Here is a 21,610-nt window from a genome sequence, read left to right as displayed (position 1 = left end):
ACCAGCAGGAAGGAGTTGAAGAAATCATGCCAGTTTCTAGAAAAGAAACTCCCCATCCAGGGAGTCCCGTGTCCATGTACTATTGTGCTACATCAACCAGTACTCACAGGCATAATAACGAGGTCATTGGGTACCACGGAGATGTGAGGCATTACACAAAACCCGTCATTCTACAAAAGCTGCTTGCTTCCAAGCCTGCCCAGTCTCTGCCTAGCAGGTTTAAGATTACTAGCAATATATCCATTGCAAACCCTTTTAGTCAAGAGGGTCTGCTGCTTTGTCTTTAAGGCTTTGTCTCTGCAAGAATACAAGACTCTTTTGTTTCAGCTGCAAGGGTGTTTGGGTAGCAGCCAGAGTCTGTAACATTTGGGGTCCTTAAGCCTTTATGTATCTGTTGTTTGGCCATCACAACTGACTGCATTGACTTGGTTGGAATTACAACTCAATTTACACCGTATATTTTCCCCTTATTCTGCATCATAAAGGTCTCAAGATTTAACAGCATTTCTTTACCTTTCTGACCTCCTCTCAAGACTTCATTTGATTTCTACAAGCCATATAATGGGGTTCTCGGCAGCCAGTAATAAGTCTTCAGCTGGACACTGTAACCAGGCTCTCTTCCTTGCAAGAAGCTCTAGCAGCTTCCTCTTCTGTCCTGCAGGCAAAGAGAGACAGCTCCATTTTTAGAGCAAAGCAAAAGCTAGCTCAACAGGTGAAAGAAAGCGGACTTCCATCAAAGCGGGAAGGGCAGTTCCTCCAAGGGAAAACTCGACCCCTGTAGGAACTTGATTCCTTAGGAAGCGATAAGGCCAAAATAACCGGTTGTAATCCAGGGCATCGAGTGTAGTTCCTGATGCTCACTTGTCACATGATTTAAGGCAAGCCTGTTTGCTTCTGTGGGACTCAGTTTTCACATCTGTAGAATAATATTCTCTGGCATCCTCACCACAGAGCTTAAAGCATTTCACCATATGTTACCTCTTTACTTCTCACACTCCCGTAGTCAGGCACCAGATACTTTGAGTTAGGACCTAAAAGGAAACAGAGGAGCAAAGAAATGTGGGGACCTGCCCACATTGCAATGTAGCTGGGATAGGAATTCACATTGTTTGTCTTGATGCTAAGTGTTATTGTTTCTAGAAACGTCTTTGCCACAAAATGGAATTCTTAACATAGAAATAAATCACCTTGCTTGCATGTCACTTGAATTGAGTATTTAAATGAACTTAGGAGATTTGAAAACCCAATCTAATAGAAAACAATAATGCTCAGCCAGGAAAAAAAAATAGGTCCAACAGAATCTCACATTATAGAAATATTTCAATACTCAGAGTCTACCACCTTGAAACACTGACCACTTAATCTTCACACTTACCTTGTGAAATACATTATTAGTCATTATTAGTTCCATTTTACAGCTGGAGGAGCTAAGGAAGAGTGTTCAAATGGCTTCTCTGGGGCCTCAGAGGAAGTCAGTCCTACAAGGGAGAAATTCTTGTATTTGCTCTCTATCTCTTCCTCAGACAAATAGAGAAAACAGGTTGTCTGGAGAAGTCCTCACAGCTGAAATCATTCCTGCAGCTAGAGGCACATTCACATCACACCAGCTTTTGGGTTACAGTAGCAGCTATAGGATTTCACAAATACAAAATAAAAACAAGCCTAAGTTCCATATCGGGAAAACATCCTTGAAGTTTTTTTCTTTAATTGGAGTCACTGGGCTGCCAGGAATTTGGGGGGACTCTCAATCATTCACTGACTAAGACACGTATTCTCTTATTCATGAATTAACTATATATTTGTTAATTCAATTAAAAGCTGATAACTTCTTATATGTTTCTTAACCAAAAATAGTGCCAGGCTTCCCACTGGGTTTCAGGATGTGGGGTATTTGTGTGTGGTGGTGAAGAGTGTGTGTGTGTGTGTGTGTGTGTGTGTAGTCAATTAGGCATTTACTGAGCATTAACTACATGTCAAGCAGAGTGCCTACTTGTTGGAAAATAGAAATAAAAATACTCTCTAAGGAATTTAAAATTTAGGTAAGGAAACAAAACACAATAAACTAGGCTCTGGTAAAACCTGGAGTTTAAAGATATGTTATTTTTAATTTTGCTGAACCCCATATTTCTCTAACTTTCTGAATCCTGAGAAAACTTTTTTTTGTCAAGAAGCACCTAATAATGCCACTCTAAGTCATTCCTTTACATTTGAAAATTAATTTTTTAATCTCCCAATCAATGTTCAGGTTTAGAATTTCCTACAGGGTTATTCATTGTACTTGAGCTCTCTTATAAAGCCATTATATAATTAAAATGCAAATAAAAATGGCTTCATTTACATTTATATGCCATTATTTTAGATTACATTGGGGCCTTCTATCTGCCAGGCGCTATGCTGTGGGTTGAACGTTAAAGAATCCAACACGAGCCAGACTTGAGAGTACAGTGGGAGAGAGGTGAGTAAGCCACTGATCACAGCACAGGGAGCTGGATAATGGTTGACGATATACAATACACGACCCGTGCCTGTAGATCAGCCACCCTACCACGTGGGGTGCGTGGGGGCGTGCCCGGGGGAGGGGAGGCTTTATGGAGGAAGTGATGTTTGAGCGGCTCTGAAAGAACAGAAGGTCCCCAAGAGGAGGATGAGGACTTTTCCAGGCAAGAGGCGAAGCAAGCTCAAAGCCGAAATGGCATGATTTGGGAGTCTCCCGGGCGTCTACCGATCAAGAGGAAACCTCCTGAGAAGGTTGAGAAGTGGGGCAGTGTTTGTAGGGGGCTTTGCACGGAGAGCTGAGTCAGACACCAGACCGCTTCAGCTCATGACATCTGCTGCCAGCATCTTCTCCCCCCGGCCCCCAGCCCGCAGTCTCCCAGACACCCCTAACTGCTCTCCCGTCTCCCCTTCTTTTTCTGTCAAATAATGGTAGCGTCTGCTCCTAAATTCTCAAGCATGTGATAGAAGACCTGAGCGACACCAGTGGGAAGACCAGATAAACAGCAATAAGTCGCGTCCTCGTTTTTGTCAGTCTCACAAAAAGAGCTTCTTCAAACAACCATTTGTAGTCTAAATTCCAGAGCCTGGTTGCTTCATACGTGTATTAGCCGTGCTTTCAATAACTCTTTCTCTGTTGTTTACCATTTGGCTATTTTCACTGTTTGTTGACTTTTATGCCCACAATTGGTTGTGTGATTCCACTCTTTCAGCTACTGTCATTTCTTCTTTTTTTTTTCCCCGTTAGTGAATTTATAAGATCCTAACAGCGTAGCTTCAAAATGTATTACGCAAAAACCAATAAAACTACAGGGAGAAATTGACAAACACCCAATTATAGTAGGAGATACTAACACATTTCTTTTGGACTAATAAAATAATCAGTGGGTTAATACAACTAAAAAGGTTATGACAAGTAACAAGCCTAACCTAAAACTCTAACCTTCATACAGAGAATGTTCAGTATTTTGACCCCAAAGGATGCCTCAACAAATTCTGGAACAATGATATTATACAAATAATTTTCATGGACCACAATGCAATAAAATAAGAAATCAATCCAAAAATAGTAGCCAAACCTTCCATTACCCCTCCTCATAGTACTAAAGATTTATTTTATAAACACTAACATAGCACTTATTATATGCCGTCAGCTACTGTTACATCTTAGACCAATAAAAGTTCAAATTGAGGAGTGCAATAAAATTGGAGAATAATCTGCGGACTTTCTGTTTTTGGTTTGATTTATTTCACAGAAAATCAAGATATTTGTTTTATTTTATGAAAAAATTATGAAACTGTCAAAATGTTCTTTTTGGTGAAAAACGTTTTTCGTTAGTCTCCAAAATTGCTGGACGACTATAATTCTGAATTTCTTGAGCACTAGGAAAAGTCCATATAGCAAGTGTAGGGATTTGACGTTATTAGCAAGGGAGTGCACTGTATAAAGATAATTATGTTGTGACTAAAGACCTATCTTAGGCTAAAGTCCTTGAACAGAGAACAGTTATAAGTATCTTTGTTTGAAGTTTTGTGGTGAAATAATCATTGGAAACTTATGTAGCTATGCCTTGATTGATAGCTGTCTTACAAAAATATTTTTAAAAGGCTAAGCGTTTGCTAGATAATGCAAAGTACATTTTAAAAATTCCATATTGGTTAAGGTTATATATATTCACTCAGCAAATGTTTACTGAGTTATTTCATTTGTATAGATACTATCAGCTATAAATCCTTGACATGTCACTTTTTTTATAAAGTAATGATTATAATTACTCAAGGAGAACTTACAGTGACTACCATGGGCAAAGACAAAATCGTAAAATTATATTACTACGTACTGAGCAATTACAAGTGCCAGGCACTATACTAAGTGTTCAATGGAAATATTACCAAATCTAATCCTCTTGGTAACCCCTTGGGGTAAGTTTATTATCCCCTTTTTTATAGGTGAGAAATCTGAGTCCGAGGGATCAAGAAAATTTGTCAAAGTTTATTAGAGCTAACAACACACACAGCCAAGTTTTGAACGCAGGAATGTCTAATTCCAAAGACTTGTCTCTTAACCACTATCTCCCCATTGTCTTAGGTAATAAACATGCTAATTGGAGAGCTACTTATAGCAGATACTCATCCCTGGTTGGTAACGAACGTGGTTATATATCACCTTACAGTTTACAAAATGTTTTTACATATGTTAGAATTTGTCCTCTCTAACAACAACCCTTGAGGTAGGTGTTATTAATTCCTCTTTTTTAGAGCTGAGTACATTGAGGCTCAAAGAAATTAAGGGACTTACCTAAAGTCATCCAACCAGCAAAAGGCAGAAAGAAGACTGGAAAGCAGGCCTTTCTTCTGGTTACAAATCCTCTGCTATAATTGCTCTGCCATAATAGGTAAAAAGAGAAGTGATGGAAAGTTTGCTCTACACAAACATATATGCACATACACTCAACAAATAAGGAGATATTACTATATCTCTTTATGCTGCTAAAATGATCATTTGAATTAAAACACATCAATTTTAATTTTTTTACAAAAACTTAGTAGCAATTGTAACTGTTAACAAGCCTAATAATAAAGTCCAAAAGGATCAAATATTTATCAGTTTTCATGAAACGTTAAGATTTTACTGATTATAAGATGTACTTTTCTTAGTCTACCTAATAACCTTTCGAAGACCAGAGATTTCTTTAAATTATAGATAATGATTTTAAATCTTTTTCATTGTAGGCAAAAAACAACATCAACAAAAAAGGAGTAACTCATTATCTACCTGTGTTAATCTGAAAAAGGGGAAATTTTTCTAAAATGAATTGTTAATGAAAACTCTGAACAGATGATGAACCAGGAGACCTTTGGATCTTGTTAGTTCTTGAAGTTGAAAGTTTTACATTTAAAATGGAGAGGAAAGAGTAAAAATTTAGCCCTCTGAAGGATGCTTAGAGGATAATATCATTCAAAAAGTCGGTGCCAACAACAATTTATACACAGCATGAAGAGCAACAAATTCCACTTCTGTGGTTTGTATCTGGAAAGGAAAACAAGTCAAAAGGAAAAATTCCAAAGAAGGTTCAAATTTATTCTCCAACCTCAGAGCCTAGTTCAGGTTTGCCTGTGTGGTTTTATTGCTTAGTTCACACACACAAATTAGCACTGGAGATCCTAAAAGCCAGCTTAAAAAAAAAAAAAGAAAGAAAGAAAGAAAGAAAGAAAGAAAGAAAGAAAGAAAGAAAGAAAGAAAGAAAGAAAGAAAGAAAGAAAGAGAAGGAAAGAAAGAAAGGGAAAGAAAGAAAGAGAAAGAAAGAAAGGGAAAGAAAGAAAATCTTTTGCTCCTCGCGTTGATGAAAGAAAACACTCTTTCTCAAAAATGTGATTATTTGGTTCCTCACAAGTTCAAGATGTGTAAAAAGAGAGAGGGGAGTTTCTTTAAAAGAACTTCCTTCTACCACATTCAAAAATGTTGCTCTTTCGTCAATGATGGGCAATCAGGGGCTTCTAAAAGCAAAGAAACATAATGGTATCTTTCAAATTAGTCAATAGGGAACCTAGTGTCAAATTATGTATATAACTAGAATACCTTGGGGTTGCTTTCTGTAGCTACCCCTTTATAGGGAAAAAAATAATACAATAATTTACATTTTAAATCATTGGAATTTAACAGTGACCTTTACTACAGTAAACTCTCATTGAAAAAAAAAATCTTGCTACAACATTCCCTCAAGAATAACTTTTTATAGTTATAGCCAGATAAAATATGATTTGCCTGTAAGATGAAAGCTACTACTATGCCCTACCATCTGCATTATATATTACTGTGAGCTTATATTGAAATTATATTGAAATAAGTATTAGAATAAGACCAACTGTCTAACCAAAGAAAACATTCACAAATCTAACAGTTTAAAAAAGGATATGAGAAATGTAAGTTACAAAATGTGTATTTTGCTAAAGTCATATAACACACTGATCAGGGAAGAGTGTGCAAATTGCCTAGAAGTCCGGGAGTTCACCATGTGCATCAGTATTTGAAGTTTATCAAATACCTTTCAACACTTCAGAGGCCACTGCCAATCAAACTAGTTTTTAAAAATACTTATTGGCTCTTTTTCTCTCGGTCAACCTAGTAATTTTTTTGTTTGTTTGTTTGTTTTGTAATTTTTCACTTGGTGACATCCACAGTGTAGCCTGGGTCTGAGATAAGAAAATTTTAGAATTCATTTGTTTACTCCTTAAAAGAGTTATTTCCCATTATTTTACCTTAGCCTCTTTTTACATTTTGTAGATGAAAATTTTCTTCTTTATTTAACATTGCCAAAAGATAGAACTTCTGTTATATATGAGGATTTCAAAACTCCCTCTTAAATTAAAAAGTATGATTTACATCCCTAAGACTGTACTTACTAAATGTTTTTTAAAAATTAAAAAGCTCAAAAAATCCCAAGATGCACCAGTATGCCCACTTTAAATATTTTGAATAAATCTAATTTTTACATGATTAAAATACCAAACTAAGTCCCTTTGGCTGAACCTCATATGACCACCTACTCTGGGTAGATGCAATGAAGTTGAGGTATTGGGGTACGACATCTGGCAAGAACTTGTGAATTACAATTTTCTTTTACAACTGAAAACCATATCCTGGTCAGGTCTCAGTGGGGTTTAATGCTGTCAGAGCATACAAGGTTTGTTTTGATCTGCTATGGAGTAACACACATAGCTTTCAGTTCACACTAATAACATCCCCGTGTCTGGTATACACCAATCCAGAGGCTACTAATTAAAGGTTGGAATTAACCAAACACAGTTTCAGTACAAAACATGTGAAACTTATTAAAACTTAAAAGTAACTGCTGATTCTCAATACAGGCAGAACTAAAGAATGTGGGAGTCTTGTGAGGTTACTTCAGCAAAAATTTTAAAGCACATTCAAGATGCTTTGAGTCTGCCTATTCAGTACACAATGTGTTAACATAATAGAAAAATGTGCTAAACATTTAAGATTACTGAAACCAAGACATGAAAAGGATTCAACAAGGAAACAGACCATTTCCCTCACCGGGGTGAACTCCTACTCTGAGTCTTTGGTCTAACAAACAATTCTATATGCAGTTGTTGGAATAATTACCTTACCATTTTCTCACTAGAGAACTGTTTGTTGATTTGGAAATGAAAGGGGGAGTGGGAACGAGAGGAAGATGGCAGAGAGGAGACAAGTTTCAGCAGCTAAGTTACATAATTCAGTATAAGACTACAGCTTTATTTTTTTAACTCAGTATAAGACTACAGCTTTATTTTTTTAACTCAGTATAAGACTACAGCTTTATTTTTTTAACTATATGTAATAGACATATAGAAAAGTGCATATTTCATGAGTGTACAGTTTGCTGAATTTTCACAAACTGGGTTTATCCATGTAGCAAGTACTCGGATCAAGAAACAGAACATTCTCGGCAGCCTTACAGATTTTTTTAAACTTAGCAATGTATCTTCACCCACAGTGGGCACTTAGATCTTTCTCTATATCATGATTTGAAAGAATAGTGAATCCCTGGAGCTGGAAAGCAATAGGGAATGACGATAGCCAGAGCTGAATTCTCTCTGCTTGTGGTTTTAACAGGGCTTCTGGGTCCCACCATGGGAGGTGTGACACCAACTGCTCAAGCTGGATCCAAGGTAAGTATGGAAGAGGGGGGAAGACATTTCAATTAAATCTCTTTCCCTGTGAGGTGCCCTCAAAACTGAGATTTAGAAAAGTTGCAAAAGCACTGTGGTTTGGGGGCTAAGGCCCCAGATTCTGAAAGCAGAGATACCATCTCCTCAATTTACTAGAAGGAAGACCCAGTCCAAGTTATTTAATCTCTCTGAGCCTCAGGGGCCCCATCAATAAAATAAAGATGTGCCCATGTCACTGAATTATTGAGAGGATCAAATGAGATCCCTTACAGTTGCATATGGAAAGTGCTGAATGCAAAGAAGTAATCAAAAGATGGCATATATCATTATTATCGTTATTACAATGCCTGAAAAACTGATTAATCCATTGGAGAAGAGACCTCCTGATTTTCTCCTCTGTTGAATATCAGTTCACTCTCAGCATGTGGATTTTGTTATCTCTTAGCCTGTTGGAACCAAATTCAAGACTAAAGAGTGAGTGACCCCTACTGGTAGAAGAACCAGTGTATTCCATTCCATCCCTTCCCGTCTGGACTTGTCTAAATCTTTAAACAAATATCTCCTAATATTTACCCTACACCGGGTTTTCAAACTCTGGTATGCATAAACGTCACCTGGATTTCTGGGGAGCCATACCTAAATATTCTCTTTCAGTAGATCTGGGGTAAGGCCCAGGAATCTGCATGTTAATCAGTGCCCAGGTGATTCTGACATAGGTGGTCTTTGGGCCACCCTTTCAGAAACACAGACCCTCTGAGTCTCAGGATCTCAGAGATTTTAAAGAGCATCTGTTGAAGCAGAGGGAACATTCACTGATTCTATTTTCTACGCTGAGTAGACAGTATCCACAGTTGACACTTTCTAAATATTAAAGGAATTTTCCAAGGAATAAAAAAAAAAAAATCTCCAAGTATGTGTGTTTCCGGCCTTCATTTCAGATAGATCATTTGCATATCATTAAATTCTAAGCGAAATGGGATGCTAATGAAATTTGTTGAGTCAAATCAATGCAACTTTAAAATTCATGGAAGCAAAAATAAGATTCCTGCTAATGTATAAACGTAACATTTTTCTCATTATGGTTTTTTATTTCTTGAATATATTTCTTGGCATCTGACATTCTCTATTTTTTGGCATTTTCAATTCCTCTTCTTTTTTCTAAAAATAAGCCTACCGGCACCACAGCCAAGACATTTTTGTAAAAAATTTCATTTGTACATATACACTTAGAGACATGTGTGTGTGTGTGTATATATATATGTGTATATATATATATATATATATATTCATTGAGATAAGCATAATGCTTTATTAAATGAATAATTCTTCCTGGCCTTCACATTTTCCTCCTTTTCCACTGTCATCGTCATCATCGTCACCTCATCCAGTGCATATTAAATCATATCCACATTCACTTAAAAGATATATCCCTTAACTAAATTCAATTATCGTTCTTTCATGAAAACAATTTGATATTCTTAAGTGAGATTGCAGTCCAGATTATAAATTTGGTTTTCTTTAGTTGCACTCAGTAAGCATTTATATAGGACCTACCATGTGCCCAATTCTATTAGGCGGGGCTGGTTATTTTCACAAGTCGATAGGGGAATGAAAACCACATTGTGGTGGAGGACCAGTTGGAATAAGGACAAGGTACCACTTCTCTCCACCAAAGAAGCCCTGGAGCAAATCTGAGCTACAGACAGACAGGTCATTCGACCTCCAGTACATTTGAATTCACTTTTATGGATCAGATCATTTTCGTTTCCCTTCCCAGGCACCCCACACACAAATTTGTGCCCAGAGAGCACAGTGGTTGGAAATTCTCCCCTTACACCGTTCTAGTCTACACAACCCTGGCCCAGGTTGTCTAACATTGTTAAATTCGCCTGCCTTACTAACAGGACCTGAGCCAATCCATTTCTAAGAAAGCACCTGCTGATGTGAGAAAAAAAGATTTGGGGCTAGAGGAATATATACCAACATCAGTGCTTGTCTTCAGGAGAAGTAGGGATCATTGAGAGTGATTTGTTTTTTTTATGTTCTCCAAATTTTCCATAATTAAGGTGTTACTTTCACAATTGGAAAAAGTAACTTAGAAAAAGAATAAGGAAAGTGTACCTTAAGCTGAGCTGCCCAACCATTAGAAAATAGGGTGTAGAGCCATTGTTATTGGTGCTACTATCAGATATTCTCATTTGTATTTTAAATTCAAGTGCATATTCAGTTCAAAATATAGTCGCTTTGAAAAAGGACCCTCAACAGAACACACAATTGGTTTTTTCTTGGATGTCAAGATTTCAGGCATGAGTAAGATCGAAGATGGTTCTGTTTTCTTCTTTTTTCCCCTCAAGTTTTCTAAAATAAGCATGAACAACTTTTGTAATTAGAAACATACCAATAAATATTATTTGAAAAGAAGATTTTAGACTTGCCGAAGCCCGTAGATATTTGGGCTTGCCCAAATTTATTTCTACACTGCAGGAATTTGCTTAACTGCTTCCAGTGTGGTGGACAGTTTCTTAAAATAACATTCAATGAATTCATTTGCTTTAATGATTTTATAATTAGATATCTTGTAAATATTCTTAATTTTTCAGTCTATCAGGTGTGAGTATGAATTAAATCCAGGAAACTGCACAATTAACAAAATTCAGTCTCCTTTTGATATGGCCTTTTAAATAAGCAAGCATCAGATTTACAATGTGAGACTTGTGAAAATGTCTCATTACCTGGGATTATCATAATCCTGGAAATGACAGATTTTAAGATTTGTAGATTCATTTTAAGACCACAGAGAAGGCTGAAAGAAGGAGCCTATATTTATTGTGACCAGGTGTTCCTGGCCCACTATCTTTAATAGCCGAGACCACATTGCTCTATCCCCAGAGCTCTGTTCAGGAAGGCATAAAAGATATGAACGTTTAAGAGGGCCTGGTAAACTCTTCACCCTAACTTTTCAAAGTGTACCTCGTTCTTGGGGTAGAACTTAGCAGCTTCCAACTAAAGGTGAGAAGTGCTGAGATTTCTGAAAACAGATGTTGCAGTCAGTAAACTCAGTCTGTGTCTAAACCATCATCCTACTGGACCAAACAGGAGTAAAAGAAATGGAATTCATTCAAACAAACAAATGTGAGAAGGCAAACAGACATGAAAAGACAAATGACAGAATTGGCTAATTCTAGCCTCAGCCTGAGTGGACTCATCATAGAAATCATTTTTATTCTTATGTTTCCTCTTAGAAGCAATATTTAATATTGAAAACAAAATTTAAGACATCTAACACTTTAAAATAATACCAATCAGAGAAAGGAGAAAGATGCACACATCTGTCTGGTTTCTTTTACAAGGTCCATATTTGAAAGCCAAAAAAGAGATTATATGTTTTAACTATAACTAAGGATGATTTTCTTCAATGGAACCATCACTGAAAGGAAAGGTTTCTTATTATTTTATCCTGGGAACAACTTGTTTTTCATAAAGATTGAATTGATCTCCGAAGGTTATTACTTTAAGCAGCAAAGCAATGAATGTCCTCTAGTGAAGGGCAAGTGGGCAAACTGCTCTCCAACACCGAGACCCAAAGGCCACTGGTTGCCTTGCAAGGATCTCCAATAACTTACAGTCCTTTGAGCTATGCAGGTCCTCTCTGTGGTTCACTTTGCACAGACTAGGACCTGAGTGGCAGTGGAACATAACAGTTAAGGGCTCTGGAGCCAGACTGGTTGGGTTCAGATCCCAGCTCCCCTGTTCACTCTCTTGTGACCTTGGGTGACTTATTTTAGTTCTTTCTGCCTCTGATTCCTTGTCTGTAGATAAGGATAATAATACTACTACTCTATCACAAAGCTGTTGTAAGGTGACAATAAAGTTATTCCATGTAAAGTTCTTAGAGCAATGCCTAGAACATAATAAATTGGAAGTATTAACTGTATTCACAAATACAGTCAGTGTGAAAATATAAATAAAAGAGAAGTCAAGAAGGAAGAAAGAAGAATTGCCAAACAGTATTGTGAACACTGTTTTTGAAAAATTAGAAATTATATGCAGATGCTTTCATGGTTCTGAGTTATGCAGTTGGGGAGTTTTCTCTTACATCTGGGTGAAAGTCTCTAGGAAATATGAGGGGAGACTTCTATACTGTCACCCAAACTTTGCCATAAACAAAAACGAACCTCCCACAAGGCTGAGATTACGTTTTTAATGAAACAGCAGTCACTTGTGAGACGTTTTCACCTATAAAAGTAATGGCCAAAACTTGTTCTCAATTTCACTTAGAACCCACTGTGTTAAGAAGTGAATCTCTTGGGGAGCAAACATCAATTGCATGCCTGTGGAAAAAGTATTTTTTAATCGCACGCAGTCAGTGGAAAATGGTACAGAAGAATGAGGAGGTTATCTAATGAACGGGAAGCACAACGACGAATCCAATTCAACAGATTTCTCAAAGGCCTTTCCAACAGCTCTTACGGCAGCCAAACGAAGGGGAAGGTAACAGTGGATTATTACCTTTCACTCAACACTTCTCCTTCTGCCAAGAATTTTTTAAATGTCACAGGAATATAATTCACATGCTTCACAGATTGTGAACAATTTTCGCTAAACCTTCCACCATGTTTGTGTCCAGCAGCACCCAAGCTCCACATAATCTGAGCACAACAGCAAATGGCCAACATCTGCCCTGCCACTCAAATGCCCTGGGGTATAGAGTGGAGGACTTCAGGTGGCTCTTGCCCACAGAAGAAGAAAAACCAGTTCTTCTGGGGATGAGGCACGGTGAACATAACGGCAGCTCCTGCCAAAATATTTGAAAAGCTGGGAGCCATCATGCAGAGTGAGTGCAATGAGAAACTCCCACTGGTGCTCATTTTATGAACTTGGCAGGTTGTAGATAAGGAAAGGCACTCTGGATCATCACAGTGCCAATCACTCACAAGCCATGAACTCAAGAGAGCGAGGACCACCTCTTTTTAATCTTTGGATGGCCAGAGTTTGACATGGCTCCTGACACGTCAAAAGAAAGATAATCACTAACATGGCTGAAAGCTTACTGTACGTCAGGCACTGTGCTAAAAACTTCACTCCAAGTATTACTCCATTTAATCCTTAGAAACCTATTTTACATTTAAGGAAACTGAGGCACACAGAGGTGAACTGTTTTACCCAATGTCACCCATTAGCAATTGTGACTTACGTTATCAATACTCAACATGTATTTAAATGAATAAGTGAAGTGAATGCATTTCAAGGTAGGCGTCTAGTTTCCTAACATGCAAATTCACTAAGTATGCATATATTATTCGAACTGAAGGGAAAGGACACCAGAAAAAGGGATGAGGAACTCTGAAAATTCCTAGGATTGCTTAACACGGTTGGGAAGACGCATTATTGCATACTGCAGTGATCAAAATACAGTGATCGGGCTTCCCTGGTGGCGCAGTGGTTGAGAGTCTGCCTGCCAATGCAGGGGACACGGGTTCGAGCCCTGGTCTGGGAGGATCCCACATGCTGCGGAGCAACTGGGCCCGTGAGCCACAACTACTGAGCCTGCGCGTCTGGAGCCTGTGCTCTGCAACAAGAGAGGCCGCGACAGTGAGAGGCCCGCGAACCGCGAGGAAGAGTGGCCCCCACTCGCCGCAACCAGAGAAAGCCCATGCACAGAAACAAAGACCCAACACAGCCAAAACTAACTAACTAACTAAATAAATAAAGTGTTTAAAAAAAAAAAAATACAGTGATCATCATGCACTCTCCTCCTGGTTATCCTTTTTTTTTTAATTGAATGTCCCATGATTATACTTAAGTTGGCTTTTAACTATTCTGCATAACCATGATCATTATTGCTGTGTTGTTTGGAGCTAACAGTTTATCGGTCTCCAATACATGGTAGTAATCCCCTCCCACTCCAGCAGCACCTATCTAGTGGTCATCCAAGCACTCATTGGTTCTTCACTCATTCTACGAATTTTCACAAAGCATCTATGTCAGGCTCTGGGGATCTGGTGGTGAACCAGACACAGTCTTGCGCTCAGAATCTTGCAGTCCAGCAGGGAATCCTAGTGGTAAACAAGTAATTGCCTAAACAGTTAACAAATTACAATCAAGATGCATGCTCTCAAGGAGAGAGACGTCACACATGAGGGGTGTCAAGGTGGTACTTGCCCAGCCTAGAGGAATCAAGGAAGACTTCACTGAGAGGATATTTAAGCTGAGACCTGAATAGAAAATACGGAAGATGAATGGAAATTTCCCTGGGGAAGGGGATTGGGGACATAATAGGTGAAAAAGTTCCAAGCAGAGGGAACAGCACGTGACAGCATGCCTAAACGCCATGAGGCAGGGAAGAACTGGATGCAGTATGGGTATTTGTTTTCGTTATTAAATAATTAACACGTCATGGCTTGGCAATAGAGGAGTATCTTTCTAGAAACTGCCATGTAAGCTGAGCACTAGAAAACGGGATACTGCAAGACAGACCAAGAAAAGTAGTCAAACAATCACACCATTGGCCATGGTGCTGGCAATTCTTTGGAACTGTTTGGTCTGGGAGCAACCTCTGCAGTGTTCATGAGTCTACCAGGAGATCCTATTGCCTCTCTCAGGCCCTGCCTGCCTCATCTCCTACCACAGAGAATGAGAAGAGAGGGAGAGAGAGAGGGTCCTACCGAATAGCCTCTTCCAAAACATTCATCTGATGCTTATTCAGGTCTTCTAGCAAAACAAAACAGGGTGGCAGCCGGCCTCACCGCATTTCCATTTTCTCCCTCCACACGCTTCCTTCCCTGAATGCCTCCACCCACCTTTCACTTAGACTTATACAACTGCCAAAGCAAACAGAGATGCCTTAGAAAGAAAGAAAAAAAAAAAAAAAAGAATAAGAATAAGAAGAGGAAAAAAGGAGAAAGGGGAAAATAAATCCCTTCAGGACTTTTTGCACTTTGGGATTCACACAGCAAAACTATCTGAATGCCAACCGGACTCCTGTAGCTTTTCAAAGCACACAACAACCCAGTCACCCAGCTTAAGTGGCATGAAAAGCAGACCCACCAACTGATTGCATTCACGGTGTGTGGTCCAGAAAACCAATCCATTTGGAGGACAAAGCCCACACCTCTTCTTTGCAAGTTCATTCGGTTTCCTCACTTATTGTTTTCTCCAGGTAATGCCTGCAACCTAAGTAGGATCAGTAAAGTTAGTAGCCCTTGATAAAGTACAGGAAACATGGGCGGGAGGGAGAAGATGGAGGGAGATGCAGGCGGGAGTAGGAGAGCCTCTTTTATCCTGGGACCCAAGGGAAAGTCTGATCAGTCTTCAGATGCCCGAGTCCTCTCAAGGTATGGGTAGCAGAGCATAGAGCTAAAAATGGCTAAATTTTTACATATAAATTAATAGAAAGCTCAATCACAGGTTACTCAGCACTCTCCTAATTTTGAATCCGTAGAGACCTCTCTGACTAAAACACTCCCAATCTGGCATGGAAATGGGGTAAGTGCCACCCAGCACGCGTGGGCTTTCCAATAATCTCAAACCTTTTTCAAGAGGCTGGGTGGGGATTTCATCTTGCCCACCTCTCTACACAGAATCACTCACCATTTATGACTGGCTTTTAAAGGGGAATTCTGAACAAACTATGCACTGTTTAAGCTTAGCCTTAGTTCTGTTTTGAGTTTTAAAGCAATCTCATTGTTCTAACCAAACAAAAAAGTTTTGACTTGAGCAAAATAAATAAGTGTTACCTGAAAGGAAAAATAGATATAAGCTATAGATCGAATTTTCTCCAGAAGATGTTCTCTCTGTCCACAGTTCTTAAAGCAGGAAAAGGCAGAGCCTGCCAGGTAATGGTCTCATTTTCATTTTGTCCTCCCCTTAGTTTCCACAGGAGATAAAGCCAAGCTGCTAGGTTGCCCAACTTCAGAGAGCACCGAGCTTTTGTCAACTGCAGTGTGGATGGTGCAATGTGGGAGAACTGTCCCAAAGGTCTACCAAGGTTAGGGGCTGCAGACCATTCTAGAACATTAGCTGGATGTGCATCAGCTTCTCCATTTACCCAGCGCTTCTCCTAACCACTCTCCAAAATGATCCTTCTTTTTGTCACAAACGTCCTGCGTCGGGGAGGAAAAAAGGGGACTGGGGAAGCAGGGCCAAGTGAGAAACAGGTTTATTAGAAACACACATTTAGCCATCCTGCTGAGCCACGATGGCCATGAAGAAGCCTAAAATCTGTTCCTTCTTTGCCTCTTCTTCAAATGAAGTATTTCCCACTGAGTGCCATTTCAGCCACCCTCCCTGTGAACATTCCACAAAGATTCATACGACTCTCAGAGCATGTAACTATAGTTCACAGTTGAGACCTTGAGTTTCTTGCGTCACTTAGTTTCCTGTCTCCCCTAAGCTTCTGCTCTTCAAAGAGGGACATTTCTAGGCAGCATCACCACTTCTACTGATGAAGTTAAAGTGACCCTAGCAATACAGGGCAGTTTGAACTTAACAAAGGATTCAAACTAAGCAGGATAAGGTAAGGTGCTTGGAAACTTAATGGCTTGGCTTTTGAATGCTCAGTTCTCAGGCTGTACTCCCGGGAGTATCAAACTTCCAGGACACTTAATATGCTAGTGAAGGTCCACTGCCTCAGCGATGGGCTGTTTACTGTACGGGGAACCAGAGAAAAACAATTTTCCCTGGAAGCATCGGGGAATGCAAAGATACATTTAATAACGATATTTGATGGGGGTGGAGAAAGAACTTTTTCTTTCCCTAGGAGAACTTTCTTCGGCACCACAAAATTAAAGGATTTTCTAACCCTGTCTTCTTTTTGTCTTTCCCAGAGGAGGAAATTGTAAAGGCCGGCCCTTGAAAAATAATATAGTAAAATCTAACTTTATTCCCCTAATCTCTTAATAATGCTGCAGCTGGCCATGATCTATTTAGCATAACACAAAAATAATGTATTTGTACCAAGCAGATTGGAAATGCTTTAAAATAGTGAAAGCTATTTACTTGATTGATTAAGTTAAAGTGTTTACATAAAAGTGTCGTATTTTGACATCAGTCATACAACACCACATCTGGTACTTCTAATTAAATTGTGTGAAAAAAGACGACATTTTTTTATTCAGTCACAACAATATGGCTAACGGAAAGTACAACCATATTCGTCATGCCCAGAGCCTGGGATCTGCAGTATGGCATGTGGCTGCGAAAATCCCCGGATTTGGATCTTGCAAAGCTTTCATAGCCTCCAACACATGTTTTGCCTGAACAAAGACTAAGAAACTGGGTCCCACCTCTGTAAGTCAACGGTTATTATTTCTTCCTCTTTTGATTTAAACTTCTCCAAGCGCCATCAGTGAACTAAAATGTAATGAGAATTAGAATAAAGTTATCTTAAGAAACTTATGCTCAGAGCCCAGGTAAGGCGCTTTGTTTTGTTAAGCTTTATTCCTGCAGATTAGGAAATAAACTCAAGAAACTTGAATGGGGGTACAGGGCAATGCAACCTTATTATTCATTCAGAGCAGGAGTTCATTTGTATCTTCGCTAAAGTGTGGAACTCATACCTACCTTAAAAATGGCCTGCTCCTTCCTGAAGCACTTGATTTAAACCACTGATATTTTTTTTCCCTTCCCAAATTAAGATGAAATATTTTAAATATAACAAATAAAAGACAAAATGGCTTGGCTTGTTAAAGCATACTTGCTTTACTTTTAATATACAAATAATACTTCAAAATCCTCCTTTTTATTTTTTTAAGTTAAATTATGTCCGCCCCATGTGCAGATTCGATTTACTGACTAAGTACACAACCAAATCTAGCCTCCCTGGGAACCATCCATTTGCTTAAGAAGGTGAAGGAGACACTGCTGTATTTTCTTAAAGAGATTCCTGGCATTTTTTTCCTCCTTCGTTTCACCTTAAAGACTACCTTGAGAAATGTTGCCCAGCAGTAAAAGGAAAATGAGTTCAAGCTTCAAAATCAGGAAATTTGGATAGTAAAAATGTAAGTTATAAAGTCAATGTTGATCGGAAAATAAATTGAGCTCTTTTAAATGGGTTAAGTGTCAGCCCTGAGAAGTAAAGACCATCCGACTTCCTATAGAATTATTCATCCTTGCTCAGGCAAATGTCGCCTCCAAAAGGCTCTTAAGCTGCAAAAGGATACGTTGGGCCAAAATGGTAAAGTATTTGAACACACATACGGGGTATGCACTTATTTACCATGTACGATGTTCAATTTAAAGAAAATAAACGTGAAGCCAGGAACCATGAACAAATAGAAGGCACAGTTTCCTATAATTGCAAGGGGGCTTAGGTAATGCTCTATGTGGTGTTTGATTTAAAATGTTAAAATATTAACAGAAGTTTTCTATAGTGGAGTGTTCCTATCACAGTGAAATGACTCATAAGAATGCTAAATTCAAACCAGATGGGCACAAACATTAACTAAAAAAAAAAATCAGATTTTTTAGGGGTCAGCATGGGTCTTCATAAAAATGAAGACCTTGTCTGGGTTAGTGAAAAATGAACTTTCAGTGATAAAAAAGAAAACAAGAGAAAATATTAGTGACTTTATTTTAATTATACAAGCCACTGTCAATTAGAAGAACTAACATTCACAAAACTTTACATTGCCATTTTAATTTGAAAAAGATGACTATGGTAATCCTGAGACTTCAGATAAACAGGTACTTTAATGTCTCCTGTACAGCCCAAGTCAGGGACACATGAATTCAGCTGTGTACCATGCTAATATTGTACAAGAATCTCTTTGCTTCCCACCAAGAAGTCATCCTCATTGAAGATCAGTGTGGTATAGAAACCTCCAACCGTCCACCCACGGCATGATGCCAGCCTCTGCTCTTCTTTCAACAGACCACAGAGGAAAATTCTCATTGCCGGGTCAGACACCCCACCAAATCTCCTCTGCTCTCTTGTTGAAAAATATGTTCCCTTGCACTTCTTCCTTTTTGTTTCTTTCCTCCAGAGCTTTTTACCATTTGCAGATTGTCTGCAACATGTGCTGTGTTTAACTGTGTACATTCCCTATGAGAAGAAAAATATGTGGGCTCAGAGTTAATATTGTTTTTGACTTATAGGGAAATTCCAGTTGTGTTTAACTTGGACTGTGGGATCCAGGAACTTTACTGAGAGGAGAAACGAATGTATTTTGAGCAAAAAATGTGTACGGGGAGTTCCCTACTGTTTTGTTGCTGGAATCTTGGACAACACAGGGAAAAATGACAAGCACATAATTTAGTCTGGCAGCCATACCACTCTGTGCTGGGAGCCTGTCAGTTCTCACTAGCTAAGTAAGGGCTGGGCTGCTTTGGTGCAAGGATGAGAGACCTCCCAGGAACAAGTAGGTACTTCAGGAAATGGTGTTTCTCATTCAGTAGGTGGCCTCTCCTCTCCGGGGCTGTGTGAATCGATGTCCCGCGTGGTGTTCAGGGCACTGTGCTACACTGAGCTGTTTACCTTTTGGATGAAACCTAAAACCACAGACCTAACCATTTGTGGTCACCAGAGATCTTATGGCAAACTTTCTAAGAGCAGTTGTGTTAACTCCGGAATCCTGGCTCCAGTCCAACTAAAGTAATTACATTCTGCCTCCCTAAAATTCCCCCTGCAGTTTCAACTGAATATGATAGTCTCAACCCTCCACCTCACAGCGTTGCTGGGCATGGCGGTTAGCATTCCGTGGAGGCGCAGTCTGTAATTCCCTGCGGGAAGAAGTGATTCCTCAGTCCTCACCAAGGTGCGGTGATAATTAATTAGTGCTCATAAAAGCACGTGGAGAACCTCAATTTAAAAGTGCTCCTAGTATACAAAGGGGCAGGAGTGTCCACGTGTTCATTTGTCCGGAAGAGCAAGCGGTCAATGTGCTATTGGATGGCTTTAATGGAAGTACAAATTCAGGACAGGAGAGGGACAGTCCCACTGCCCTCCAACCTAAAAATATCATATCTGGGCCAGTGTATTCAACTCTGGAGATGCATGTAAGAGAGGTACCTTATCTAAGAGCAGCATGTCTTCAGAGGCCACCAGAATGATGAAGGATCTACAAATGATATTGTGACATGCCCAAAGGAATAGGGAATGTTTAACCAAAAAAGAAACGAAGGAAGGAAGGGGAGGAGGGAAAGAGGGAGGGAGGAAGGCTGGAAGGGGAAGGAGGATGAGAGGGAGGGAGGGAGGAAGGAAGAACTGACGTTTGAAGAGCAAACATACTTTGTTGTCCCATAGAACAGAACCAGGACCAGTGGGTAGAAATCACAGAGAGGCAGAGAAAAGCCCTTCCTCCCAGCCCTAGCCTAGAATATCTTTTCCCACTATCTCTGGGCATCAATTCAGCTCTCACCCATTCACTAAGTTCAGGTCTATCACCAGGCGAAATTCATTCCACCAAAAACTCATCTAACACCAAACTCACTCAGTACTTAAAATCTGTAGCACTGATTTGACCCTTATCATAGGCTTTCAATGGAGATCTCATTAATTCTAAATATCTTTTCTCATCAATATGTCTCTAAGATTTATCAGAGCAGGAACCATGCATTATATTTCTCCATATCTGCAGTAGTGGTAAACAAAGTACATTCAACCTAGTTCTTCACAAAAGTTATTTATTAAGAGACTATGACATGTGTGCTGAGTATACAGAGATGAATAAGACAAACCTACCATCAAGGGTGAACTCCCACTGTATGGCATGAATTATTTTTTAAATAAAGAAAGAAAAGAAGGGAAAAAATCATATTGGAAGGTTCAGGAAAGATTCTCAGGAAGAGGTGGTCTTTGAGGTGGCCCTTGACAAAAAGATGTGTTTTTAATAGGCCAAAGTGTCAGGGGGAGACATTTTAACAGGGAAGGAACCTTAAAAGCAAAGGCCTAGAAATGGGAAAACATGGGTTAGTTTCTTGGAACTAAGTAAAGATGTTTCTTGAAATAGGGTATAAGTGAGGGGAGAAGCAGGAAACAAAAGGAAAGGCTAGTTGGAAATATATTTTGGAAGACCCTAAGAAATTAATCAACTTAGTAAATAACAACGGGCTATTGAGGATTTTATCTTTATTTTCAATGGGGGAAATATTAAGATGAGACTTATGCTTTAAGATGTTGACATGATAAGGCTGTGTTAGGTGGATTCCAGAGCTGAAGGTTGGAGTCTAGGTCAAGGTAATTACAAATCTAACCAGGGAATGGAGTATGGTGCTAAAGAGGTGGGGGAGGGGAGGATCAAAGGAAATGGAGAAAATTGATTTCACAGAACTTTAACAAGTTTTCTATGGGGATATGAAAGGAGATCTCTAGGTTAGAAATTAGATTTAAAAAAAAAAACAGAAATAAAGAAATCAGGAGAAGGACCCAGTTTCCATGGGAAAATGATTAATTTAGTTTTTCACATATTAAGTTCAAGAATTTGTGCTGAATCCAGGTGAAGAT

At 39.0% G+C, this 21,610-nt stretch overlaps 1 protein-coding gene across 1 annotated transcript in view; it reads right to left on the bottom strand.

The window, feature by feature from the left end:
* Positions 1-21,610, bottom strand: part of LOC309642014 (uncharacterized protein) — a gene marked incomplete at its 3' end in the record, with an annotated part of 116,227 nt that overhangs the window by 80,018 nt on the left and 14,599 nt on the right. The window contains exon 3 of the mRNA XM_082422928.1: positions 4,793-4,877. Coding sequence (XP_082279054.1) covers positions 4,793-4,877 — 85 coding nt within the window. The remainder of the gene's footprint in view (positions 1-4,792; positions 4,878-21,610) is intronic.

This window comes from Balaenoptera physalus, assembly GCF_965194825.1.
Source record: "Balaenoptera physalus genome assembly, chromosome: 13".
Classification (NCBI taxonomy): domain Eukaryota; kingdom Metazoa; phylum Chordata; class Mammalia; order Artiodactyla; family Balaenopteridae; genus Balaenoptera; species Balaenoptera physalus.
Note: the sequence above shows the minus strand (reverse complement) of the source record. Positions and strands in the feature narration are given on the sequence as shown.